General features: G+C 53.4%; 1 protein-coding gene across 19 annotated transcripts in view; it reads right to left on the bottom strand.

Annotated features, from left to right (window-relative positions):
• Positions 1–12855, bottom strand: part of NCAM1 (neural cell adhesion molecule 1) — a 296714-nt gene that overhangs the window by 6126 nt on the left and 277733 nt on the right. For 8 of the 19 annotated variants that reach the window (XR_012381488.1, XR_012381490.1, XR_012381492.1 and 5 more), the window contains 2 exons: positions 11116–11293; positions 917–1124 (listed from right to left, as the gene is read on the bottom strand). Coding sequence is in view for 5 of the 19 variants with exons in the window: in XM_073903754.1 (XP_073759855.1) it covers positions 917–1124; positions 11116–11296 (389 nt within the window). In the remaining 14 variants the exon portion in view is untranslated. Of the gene's footprint in view, positions 1–916; positions 1125–7279; positions 8610–11115; positions 11297–12855 lie in introns of those variants that run through there. The other 11 variants (XR_012381487.1, XR_012381489.1, XR_012381491.1 and 8 more) reach the window with 2 other exon arrangements.

Below are 12855 nucleotides of genomic sequence, written 5' to 3'. Positions count from 1 at the left end.
GGAGAGAGTGGCTGGTTCAATCCTGGGCTGCTGGGGCAGAGAGGGGGCTCCTGGAGAAGCCAGCTACAGCTCGTGGCACCTGGGCCCGGCCCAAAGTTGGTAGGGGTTGGGGGTGCAGCTCAAGCCAGGCCTAAGTGCCTGAGCCTCAGCTCCCACTCGTGCTATGTGACCCTGAGCACCCAACTTGCTCACCCTTGCTTCCATCTCCTCATCTGTAAAACAGGGTAAATAAGTCTCTGCCTTGCCGAGCTGTTTCACGTTAACTGAGATAATGAGTGTGAAGTGCTCAGCACAGTGCCTGGCACAAAGAAGTGCTCAGATAATCTGTATTTACGTACAGAGCCTGACACATGGTGGTGCTAACAGCTTACCCCTTGCTCTGTCCCTTCTTGCCTTGAGTCTGTGAAGGCTCCGGCTAATTGGCTCAGGATCTGTTTCTCCAGAGATGCTGGAGGGGACAGCATCTGGAACTTCAGCTCCGAAAGGACAGGAAGTTTTACCTGTTCTGTGCGGGGGTGTAACCTAGTGTGAGGAGTAGTGCTTTGCCCTACAGTAGCTGCTCAATAAATATTTCCTGGGAGATGTATGACTGACTGACTGACTGACTGAATGAATGAATACGTAAATGAATGACAGCAAGGCAAGTAGGTCTCTCAAATGCTATGGCAGGTTTCTTCTGGTTCAGCTCTGAAAATTCCCCAAATTTTCATTTATGCAGGGATTTTCAAACTTCTCCGAAATTCTAATATGTTAGATGTGAGGTTGGGCCCAAGAGTTGGCTTTGCAAACACGTACCCCCAAAGGCTATGCTCTGAGAAACATTTCTCCAATGAGATGGCTTCGTTGCTGGCCCCCTGCCCCACCCAGCCTGGGGCAGAGCCCAGACCCCAGCGGTGGCAAGTGTGTCTGTACTCACGAGAAGGCGGCTTTGCCTTCCTCCATGTCCTTGCCCTTGGCTCCGGGCCCAGCCTTTCCGCACAGGTTGACGGCGATGCACATGAGCAGGCCACACTTGTTCAGGAAGTAGCAGGTGATGTCCACCACCACCAGGAGCAGGACGAAGATGACAATGAGGATGCCCACGATGGCCCCAGTGCTCAGGCCTGATGTAGGGCTGCCGTTGGCTTGAGTGGGAAGGAGAGAGAGACATGGCCGGCGGTTACTGCACTGCCTTGCAGACTCCTGCACCCTGCGCAGAGCGACAGCCCCTCCGGTGGGGGAGAGCCTACAGGACACAGTCATGGCATTTGTGTCAAGAGGGGCACCTTCCGTGGGGCCTTTCTATACCCTGGTATTGAGATGACAGACTCTCTTTGTATCTTTGAGAGGGCGGTTTGCAGCTGTATCTCACAGACCAGCGGACAAGGGCATGAGGCACCCACAAGTCAGGATGCAGGTGGGGACTGGGAGCTGTCTCCATCCTGGTGCTCAGTCTCTGAGCCTCCCCCAACCCATCCTTAGCTGATCTCCCTGTGAGCCCGGCAGCAGGCAGGCAGGAGATGGTCACTGGTTTCAGGCTGGACTGTGGCTCCTGGGAGTGGTCATGGGCAGGGTCCCAACTGGGCAGCAGGGGGTTCCCAGGGCTTCCTGTGGGCTTGTGCTGACATCAGGCACGATGGTATGCCCAGAATGCTACCCCACGTCCTCTCCTCTTTAGAACCAGCTCTAGAGGATCCCAACACTGGACAATGGACATGGTTTATCTGTCATTGCACCCAGGGAGCCGAAGGAAGCCCATTTACTCTGGAGACGTGGAGGTCGGCCCAGCCCCGGTAGGCAAGGTGAAAAATTGGGGTATACTCACCATCTGGGAGCTGAGGCACGCCTGGACCAGACTTCAGGAAACCCAGCAGACTCACCCAGAGATGCACGTCCACACGGACAGGCACACTCACACTTAGGGCAAATACCCTCTGTGCCCACGACAGACAGACCCACATTCTCACACCCGAGCAGTACCCAGCAGTACCCAGCACCCCTGTTCTGGCTGCGCTCACTCTGGATGACTTGGCCTCTGTGTCCTCCCCTGCTGTCCATCTACAAACCCCCTGAGCCCCGGGGGACTGATGGTCTCACAGCTCCCCAGGCCCCCCTGTGATGGTGGAGAGTTGCCTGAGGTGGCCCCCTGACTGGTGAGTCCCCCCAGTGTCTGGGAGACACGTGGTTATGCTCTGGGAAGCCAGGACCCAGCAGGGCTCTGCCCACAAGTCAGTGTGGAAACCATGACCTCAGACTGAAACATGAGCACGTCTGCTTCGTTTTTATTCTGGAAGGACGGAGTACCAGACTGGCAGCCCCACCCCACCCCTGGACCTTGTCTGAGGCTTCCTGTGCCGGCAGGACCCACTGGGATCACCCAGGTGTGCCCCCTAGAGGCAGTCACTGGGATCACCCAGGTCGGCCCCCTAGAGGCAGTCACTGTGGCCAAAGCTATGTGGGTCTCACTGAGCCTTTGCTGTGCACCAGGCCAGGCCCGCTGGGCTGCCAGCCATGTACCACACCAGATAATGGAGGAACGTGTAGTCCAAGGTGACAGGTGCTACAGACGGGTCACGTTCTTCCTTTTCCATGCAGTCTGTGTTCCTGGGGGCACGCGTCTGTCTGCCCAGGGGTTTCTGCTCAGGCCCCATGGGGCTTCTTCAGCAGTGATCCTACCCCACTGGTCTTTGTTTCAAAGTTTAATTCAGGTACGAACCACCAGCCCAGCACGCCAGAGATGACTGCTTGCTCACAGCTTAATGCGTCGTACCCGTGGCACAGATGGGCCTTAGTTGGAGAAGATTCTCAAATTCTTGAATATTTGTGGCTTCTTTGGGACCTTGGTCTTGCTTCCCAGCTTTTTCTCCTTGGGCTCGCTGGCTGGTCCCATCCAACCCACACTGAAAACCCTAGGCTACCCCCAGGAAGGCATCAAGATGGACCAAGGGCTCTGAACTCAGAGGGCCCAGCTCTGGCCACGCCATCTCCGGACTCTGGCGGCAGGAAACGGCCGGCCGGCCGGCCCCCAAAGTCCGCTAGAGCGGGTCTTTTCCCTAGCAGCTCACGGAAGCAGAATAAAGCATCCATTCTTCTCTCGCACGTCCTTACACATTCCACCCCAGTAAGCACAGAGGCATGCAAGCCTTCCTGATCTTCAGAGTCCCAAAGCTGCTTCCCTGAGCAGGGAGGGGATATCAGCCTTGGGCTTTCTCTCGAGCCCATGACACTGGGCGGGAAGCCACTGCTGCCTGCTGACGTCAGTGCCCCACAGGTGCTGAGTGCCTGCTTCCTGAAGAAGGAGCCTGAAGTATTTGTGTGAGGGGACGATGTTTGTGTTTTCGGGCTCAGTGGTACAAACTGTACATTCTGAGGTATACACATAAATATGGTTTTAGGGGACAAATGCTATCTCTAAAGAGGATGACAAACCACTGCCAAGTGGCTCCGTGTTTGAGGTGGCGGGTGTCCAGCTTATGCTCTGGGCTCATCAGACCCAGCTGGAGGGCTGCCTTGGTTCTGAAGGCCAGCACCATGTGCATGCACAGGGGAAGGGCCAGGAGGGTACAAAGACCCCTGTGACGTGAGACAGAAAGGGAAGTGGTCTTCCCTTCTAGCGGAGATAAAATTCAGACTCTTCCTCTTGGCCTGAAGGCCCTACACGGGCTGTAGACGGTCCCACTCTTCTGACTGTTGTGACTTATGGCACCGGCCCTCCCCCCCCGCCCCTCCCCCCACCTTGTGCTCCGGCCAGAGCCTTCACGCCACCTACTGAACACACCCAGCCCATTCCTGCCTCAAGCCCTTGCTGACTCCTTGCCTGCAACACTCCAGCCCCATAACTTCCTGGGTGGCTCTTTGCCGTCCCACAGGCCTTGGCTCAAAGGTCACTTTGTCAGAGAGCCCTCTCCCTCTGTCCTCCGATCTCTTATCTAGTGAGGCACTTCTGCCCACTATCTACCACATTACCTGCTTTCTTCTCTTTTTACCTCTAGCTGACGTTTTCTGTTCATTTACATGCTTTTTATTTGGTTGTCCCTTCTGGAAGGTTCTACTAGGTACTCTACCTGTCTTGTGTCTCCCCAGCATCTAGGACAACCTAACTGATAGGAAATGTTCAAAGAATATTTGTCAAAAAAAAAAAAAATGAGTGGGTGTTGAGTCTGGAGATGAGAAGGCCACCTCCAGAGATTTACAGGTGGGCTGTGAAATGGAAGAAGTAGTCTTGTTCGGTACCACTGCTGGATGGAAACTGGATGGAAACTATAGGATCTGGGGTAGATTTCCGCTCCCCCCCCCCAAGAAAGAACTAACAGAGCGTGAGCTGCTTTGGCAGGCAAGGCCCCTGTGGCTGGAGGTGGTCAAGCAGAGGCTGGATGGCCCCTTGGCAGTGGTTCCGTAATGCTCTGGAAGAGGTCCCCACGTGGGGCAGGGCCTGGGGTGACGGTGTCTCCACACCCCCCTTAACCACAAGAGCCTGCCATCCCACATCACCATCCAGCAGCACCCCGTGCAAAATACTTTTTCTTGGAAGCCTACAACACTCAGTAGGCCCTGTTTTTATTAACCGATTCTTGTGATTTTATTTTTATGTGGAAAATAAATACTTTTTAGTGTAATGTCTGTCCACCTGCAGCAGAATTCCTGGGGTGCTGTAAATTTAGACTCTGGGGCTCCCCAATTCTACGGAATCAGAATCTCTGGGGGTGAGGCTCAGGAATCAGGATTTGGAGGAATAGCCCGGGTGATCCTCATACACAGCAGAGTTTGAGGAGCGCCGTTTCCAGGTCCTCTCGTGTCTGCCCTACAATGAGTAACAGCTGCTCTATGACTCGCTGCCCAAGGAGGAGCTGTGCGGTCTAACCGCATGGCCTTGACCTAGCATACTGAACGGATGGAGAGAAAGCAAAGACTGTCCCCAAAGGAAAAAGGGCCACCCAGTTCACCACTAAGAGTCTTGACTTCCAGAGGGAGTAAGGCGCTCCTCAAGCTAGAGAAAGAGTGTGCATAGCTCTTACAAAAAAACCCACCAAAAACCAAAGACCAAAACAAAGCAAAAAAACTGAAAATAAGGGAAACACCAGGAAATGGATGAAAGTATATCAAAGTCAAGCCAACACCCACTAGCTCTCGGGGGATGTTACAGGGCTGTAGCCCAGGAGAGCCAGAAGGACAAAGGGTAGCCCCTGTACCTTAGGTAACAGTTTATAAAAGGGAAACCTAACCTTCCAGGGGTCTATCTTTGCCTGACCTTGCCACTGGCCTGGTCCCAGTTCCACCCACAGACCCACATGCAAAGAGAGTTTCTTGGGAGCAGCTCCTCCATAACCTCCAGGGTCAGAGCCGCCCCAACGGTGATGCTACGAACATGGGGCTGTCCATCTTCTGCGGTTCCTGGCATGGGAGGGGTTGACCCTGAGTAGGGACCTGGCTGCCCCAAGACGGAGACCTACATACATCTTTCTTAAATGCCTCAAAGCGAGAATCCGGGTTTCACATTTTACAGACACTAGACAAGCCTGAGTCACTGTGTCATCGGCTCTTCGTGCAGCAGAGTGACCCCTTCCACCGAGCTGGGGCTCTGGTTCACTCATAACCCCATACCCGTCTGCTTGCTCCTTCCCAGAAGCCGCTGTTAAACAGACGGCTGGTCTCAAGGGCTTCCGGGAAGTGTCCTACTAAGTGTCATTATAAGCAGAACAGGATTTGCCAATGAGAGCTTTCTCTCACATTCTATCACAAGGTCGCTCTGCGCAGCCTCTGCTATGGGGTTCTAATGGGAGCAGGGAAATCAGGAGCCCTAGCTACAGTGTTGTATGTCTGGTGGCCCACAGTGCACCTCTGACCCTGAAGTGACCACCTCCTGGGTCTGCAAAGGGACTGTCCCCTCCCCCTGCCTGCTGGGGACCAGGAGCATCCAAGGAGGCAATGACCCACAAGAGTTCTCAGGGCAGCTAAGCAAAGTGCGTAGCTCCTCATCAGGAAAGGAAAGCATTTCCTTTGCTAGAACTCTAAGCAGCAGGCTACAAGTTTGGGGTGCAATTTGTAGAGTAATCAGAGTTGTTCAGGTACACGTGAGGTGGAAGGGAAGAGCTTTTGACATTTTGTAGGACACACAACTATTCAATAAAATCAAAACACGCTGGTGAGTTCACGTGGACTGTTATTTCCTTTAATAATGCAAAGGTGTAAACTTCATCAAGGCCTCGCTGATTATCTACACAACAGTGTTAGCATTCTTATTAGTAACAAACGTGATCCAAACCTGCCGTATCAGTATTTCAGAAGTGAGCAGAGGAACCCCGCGGCATGTGGAGCGTGGCAGCACTGGATGGGGCCCGGCGGCAGGGGCAGCTGAGCGAGGGGGCAAGTGCTTCCTCCCGCGGGGGCCTCAAAGGGCCGCTACCTTGGGGACCGCTGGTAGGGCCAGGGGCCACAGCCGTCACTGAGAACGGTGTCCGGGGGGAGTGAGTGTGCCCCAACACTGTCTCTCGAAAGGCATCCCGTTACAAACCAGGGCCTGCCAGCATTGACCCCAAAGCAGCTTTGGCTGAGGCCCTCCTTGCCTGGGGGGGGGGGGGGGGGGTGGGGGCGTGGGAAGACAGGCCGTGTCAGGCCTCTCTACGCTTTGGGCTAGATCTCCAAAGAGTCCCTTCAGAAGCACTGACACTAGTCCTCCCCTGTGGGTGGGAATGGGACCAGGCTGGGGCAGACCTCTGCGACGGGCCCTTTTGGGTGAACACGGGACTTCTGCCCAAGATGCTATCAAGAGCACGCCAGGAGCCAGGAGGACGGTGACGGGCCACTCGAGTGAGGACAGACCCCTCCTTCCCTCGCCCTCCCCAGAGCTCTTGCTAACTGACCTGGGGTTCTTACGCCAGGCCCGGAGGCACCACGGGTCTCTCCTCGATGCTCTGCCTTGTGCCTAAGAACCACGCCTGCTTGTCTTATGCTGGTGTGAAGGCAGGGCAGGGGCCCCAGGGGAAGAGGTTTGAGGTGGGGCTGGGGGGCAAGGCAGGGCTGGGGCGAGGGGCGCTACCTGCCTGAGCTGCTGGGCAAAGTGTGGCCTCCAGTGTCTGAGCATGAGCCTCTAAATGATGAGCGCTGGGGGACACGGGCCCATTGACACGGGCTCACTGGGATTCCCAAAGGGAAAGACTAGTCTTCAAACATTAATTAAAAAAAAAAAAACAACAACAAAAAAAACCAAGAACAAAGAGAACTAAAAAATAAACAAAAAGAACAAATCAAACTTCTGTGGGATGTTTAGAGATGAGATATGTAGAATGATGTGACCACAATGGAGGGAGGGAGGTTTTATTCAGTAGGAGGTCCATCCCCAAGTGCGCACAGATGGTACTGAGCAGGATCCAGCTGAGTCTCTGTGAGAGACCTTAGCGAGCCTCTCTCCTGGGCACGTGGAGGGGCGTGCCCCCCAACAGCAGAGGGGACTGGCTGGTGGTCACCAGAATTTTTTAAATGTCACTAAAGCCACTGACCACTATGGGGGGTTGGGGAATTTGGGAAGTAAGACAGGCTGACCGAGTCGCAGTGTGTGGACGCTCTGGGCTGGGCAGTCCAGGAATGACCTGTCCCCATCCTTCTGCTCTGGTGAGAGTGTGTGTGGGGGTGGGGAGTGCGTGACTGTGCCTGGCTCGAGGTGGATACCTCCAACTTGGGGACTGACGTGTATGCGAGACTGTCAGACCACAACCCCCAAGACACGAGGCTCTGTGCTGATTTGCGGCTCACTGCTGGGCAGCCTGAATCACTCCAACTGGGGGGACACACATCTTATAAAGCTGACGGGTACTGGGTGCATCATAGGCTGGCCCTGTTGGGGCTGCTCATACTAATACCAGGACCAAAGCGCCTCCCAGAACATCTGAGCAGCCCCAGATAATGCCTAACAAGTCCAATTTCTTCCACTGTATGGGTAAAATGGGGTGAATGACTCTGCCCATCGTGTTAGCAAAATGCTCGGGTGCATCCCAGTGGTCTGGCTCTCTTACCACGGGCACGTCAATGCAAGCAAAGCCGACTACTTTTTGAAGGGCAGAGGGGGAGCATGGGGTTAGAATGGGGTGGGGAGCATGTGGTGATTCGAAGAATCTGAGGCAAGCTTCAGGAGGTACTTAGACATTTTCCTCTGCTACATCATTTTCAGGGAAGAACAGCAACAACAAAATGCAACAGGTAGCAGATGTGCAGAAACTTCTCTGTAAACCTAGCATAATGCTTTTTAAAAAGACAGTGTTTAAAGAAAAGTGCTCCCAAATATTTTCATACTGCCATTAGAAAGGGGCAAACATCCTCGTGAAGCAGCACAAGCGGACCTGTGAATGGTAAAATGTCTGGAGGTCCAGCTTTTCCCAATCACCAAACCTTCCTCTTCCACACAGAGTGCTTGGTGGCATGGCTGTGGCGGTCCTGACAGGTTCTTCCAAAGGGGGCACTGATCATTCTCAGAGGAACTGGGCATTAAGCAAACTTAATTGTGTGTGTGTGTGTGTGTGTGTGTGTGTGTGTGTGTGTGTGTGTGTGTTCAAGTTCCTAACAGAGCAAAAGCAGAGTCACTGCAGAGAGAAGCAATGAGACAAAGGTGTAGGACGCAGAGCAGCCTCCCAAGGTCGCTGCAGGTCCAAGCAATGGGCGCCCAGAGGGAATGTGGTTGTTTAAAAACAAATGTGGCAGTGGGGATGTCCCAGTGACGGACGTCCAAGGTGAGATGTGTGACGGCAGACACAAGAAGGGGAGGGGGGGAGAAGGAAAGAGAAGGTAGAGACAGAAACAGAGAAAAAAAATAGATAAAAAGAAAAAAATTAGGTCAAATATAGAAAACGCAAGAATCAAAGGTTAATTCAACTTAGTAAATTAAATTGACAAAGGTTAGAGAAGAGTTCAGTACGGTATTATTCCCGTAAGGCCAGTTCCGAAGCTCAGCAAGGCCAGAAGCAGCACAGCAGGGTGAATTCGGGGGTTAGGGGTCAGCGAGCAAATGAAATCCAAGTGAGAGAACAGAGCCTCTGCAGTCAAATACAAGAGTGTGATTAGGAGAGTGTTACCTTTGACTAAGGTCAGGCCTCTTGGGAACAGTCAACGAGCCTATCCACAGCCTCCTAGCCTCTAGAGCTTTCTACACGTAGCAGGAGAGATGCACCAGGAGCATCTCAGTGATAGGTCGGACTCTTCCTCCTTGGGCGCCACAACCCCCCCGACGCTGTTCAAGACAAACTAGTCTGTGCGCCTCCCCTCCTGCCACCCTGCTGACCACAGAACCCCATCATGAACGCACATCTTGAAATTCACAGGTTTTGTACACAGGTCCCAACACCATGGTCGGGAGAGTCCAACCAAGCACAGAGCCACCACCTCCTCAAATGCATGTGGTAGAGCCACCGAGCCCTTGTGGGTGAGGCGAGCCGTCCCTTCAACCCTCTCCGGCTTCCCTGGGCACCTGCAGGCTTGATGAGAAGGACTCTGACATCTCTGCCGGGCAGGACCCTGGAGGACAAGGTCTCCTATTTCTAGATCTGACTCACAGGGTCCCCAACTGCTCCAACCCCACAGGCTGATGCTGGGGGCAGCACTCAGCATGTGACTGCAGCATGTCCAAGCGACCTGCCTATGTTGCTTAGGCCAGGCAACAGGTGCCGTCGGAACTCTCTCTCCCTGGAAAGGGGCGACACAAGCCTCTCACTCCCCCACCTCCTACGGGTCCCACAAGGGCTGAGCAGAGCCAGACACACTCCAGACTGTCGATTTCAGTGAAAAATGGGCCAAAGAACACAAAGGGAGAAGGGGCATGGATGGCAGGGCTACCTCTGGACATGGTGCTAAGCGGTGGCGAGAACACTTGCAGCCACGCCCAGGTGCCTTGCCTTCACTGCTGCCCATGTGCACTAAGGGGCCTCCCTGACAATGCAGAGGGTAGGACCAATGGCCGTGTTTCCTCTGTGGTTTAAGACCCACCTGCCAGCTCCCTGGAGGCCCCCACATGTCTGTCAAGACACACACAGTCATGCACACTCAACCATCGGGAACCACATACCGGTCTCACTTTGTTTTCACTAACCGACTCGCGCACATGCAGGCCCGTGTCCTAGGCAGCCATACCCTTTCTGGTCTCCCTCCCTCTGGGAGGCGCTATTGTGACAACTGAGCAGAGTGCCCAGACAAGTATCAGAGACAGGACAGGCATGACGGGGCCACACCAAGGCAGCTGGGAGACTGGAACATCTTCCTACCATGCTTGAACACAGCACAGAGTTTATGGGGCCCCCTTTCAACAGGCTGCAGCTATATGGTGTGTGTCCCCCTCTCCTGCCTGTGGCTGGCACTCGGCTGATCTGGCAAAGCAGAGAGTGGTACTGAAGATCTCTTTCTGCTCCGAAGGTTTGGTCAATGAGGAGACTAACCATCAGCGGCAAGGGGGCTGGGCCAGCAAGCAGAACTCTCCCTTTGTTCCCACACTTGAGTTGGTCCTGGATCCCTAGAGACAGGTCTGCGTCTCCTAGGAGAAGCGCTCCCGACGCGGTCTCCCGCAGACTGGACTGCCTTTCACGGATGGGGTTTGTCAGCATGCCCTTTCTCCACTCTCCCTGTTTCAAGCGATTCAATTTAATCTTTGTTGCAGTGGAGAGGCCCTTGGAAGATAGGATTTTCACCTAAGCGGGCACCGTCTCTTCCCCACAGAGAAGAGATCTGGACCATGATTGCGCAGTAAGCAAGCATCAAATAGAAAGTGCTTCAAAACAATTAGGTGGTCCTTGTATGAAATGGCAGAGGGTAGATAAGGTCTCAACAAAAGATCCTTACTCAACCAGCCACCAAGGCTTGGCTGGAGCTGGGTTTTTCCCATCTGAGGGCTCCCACAGACTGGCGTAGCAACAGTCCTTTGGGGCTGAATGACACAGGACCGTTGCCCCAGGATGCTTGGCCAAGCTTTCCTGGGGGTCCAGTACATCTCAACCCACTGCACAGATAGGTACAAAGCAAAACTAAGCTTTGCATGGGCAACCAATCATGAGGATGGCTGGAAGCAAGCAAGTTGTCAGGGGCTGTTCAAGCACATTAGGAGGTGCAGCACTGTGCATTAATTCGAAGCGGGAAACTCACAGAAAGCAGAGGCAGTCATACCTGGGATGGCTGTGGGTTGGGCCGAGGTCCTGAACACAAAATGAGCCGCCTTGGACTTGCCCTGCTGGTTCTCAGCCACCACGTAGACCTCATACTCAGCATTCCATTCCAGGGACTTGAGCATGACATGGTCACTGCCAGACGGGAGCCGGATCTCTGGTTTCCACTCAGAGGAGAGCTTCTGGGAGAAATCGGCAGGAAGGACACAAGACACCAGGATAGTTTAGATGAAAATGCTGGTGAGATCGGCTAACGGGAAGAGCTTCAGGAAGTTACTACTATTGGTGCAAAATAATACAAATAAGAACTGATGATAGGACAGGGTGTTCATTCTTTACCAGCCTGAAAACCCCTAAGGATGATGCAGGTCAGGAGGTCAACCTCGCATTTTGCAAGCACGGTGGCAGGTAGCATAGGGCCGACCCTCCAATGTCCTGTCCCATCGCCGTCAGGGCACCCAGGGACCCAAGCACATTCTGGAATGCTTGGGCACATGGATGCCCCAGAAGAGCCATACAACGAATTCCCTTCTTGCCCTATTTCAGGATATTGCTCACACTTAGCTGTGGGACTCACCGCCTTGACACGGGAACACTGCATAGATTCGTTTTGTTAACAATAAAAACTACCATTTGTTGAACACCTACCATGCGCCCAGCCCCATACTAGAGGCTTTCCACAATTTTCTCAGTGCCTCCCTACAAACGGCCCGTGAAGGGTTTTGTCAGGCTGCAAGTTCGCTTGGCCGGCCCTATGTCACCGGTGGCCCGGTTTTAATCTAAAACAACTCAAAACAAAGAAATTCAGCTGTCTATGTCTTCTCTTTCTCTGAAAGGCTCCTTTCCTTGGCAAACTCTATAAAAGAGGCAAGCAGAATATAGAGCAAATACTATGTTGCACAAAAATACTAATAACATATAGTAATAGTATTTAGCAAACACTCGGTGTTTGAAGTAGAAGAGGAGACAGGTAAGTCTGCTGAAACCTAACGTAGCCCACTGTTCTGTCCCATTGTCTTTTTAAGGCAGACCCGCCTGGCGCAGCCACAGTGGCTCTTCTGGAAAACTGGTATCTCAGGCGGCCTCATCTGGGAGGTGTCTCCAGCCCCAGCCGGCATCTTTTTTTATTTTATTTTATTATGTGTCGTGTTAGTCACCATACATTACATCATTAGTTTTTGATGTAGTGATCCACGATCCATTGTTTGCGTATGACACCCAGCGCTCCACGCAGTATGTGCCCTCCTTAGTACCCATCACTGGGCTCACCCATCCCCCCTCCCCCCCCAGAACCCTCAGTTTGTTTCTCAGAGTCCGTCATCTCCCATGGTTCGTCTCTCCCTCCGATGTCCCCCCTTCATTTTTCCCTTCCTTCTCCTAATGTCCTCCATGCTCTTAGCAGTGATTATGGTAGTTATGGGGCAGGGGAGGGGGGGCTCCATGTGAGGGGCACTTTTCAGGTTCTTTGCTTATATTATAAATGATCTTCACAATAACTCAAGAAGCTATTTTATTCCCACTTTACTGATGGAGAAATGGAGGTTTTTGGAAGACTGGGTGACCTATTCATTTCACACACTGGTTAAGTGGTAGAGCCGAACCTGGATCCCACATCTGTCTGGGCCACATCAGCCTAACAAGGGCCAGAGACGGCCCACCCGACCACACTGTCCACTTCCCGGGGGCTGTGCTGGGCCATCACTCAATCCTGGTACCCTGTTCCACAGTGAGGAAGCCACAG

This window comes from Callorhinus ursinus, unplaced genomic scaffold (genome assembly GCF_003265705.2).
Source record: "Callorhinus ursinus isolate GAN/ISIS: 27379988/994484 unplaced genomic scaffold, GSC_fseal_2.0 scaffold19, whole genome shotgun sequence".
Lineage (NCBI taxonomy): Eukaryota > Metazoa > Chordata > Mammalia > Carnivora > Otariidae > Callorhinus > Callorhinus ursinus.
The sequence above is the reverse complement of the archived record's forward strand: the minus strand, read 5'-3'. Positions and strand labels throughout refer to the sequence as shown.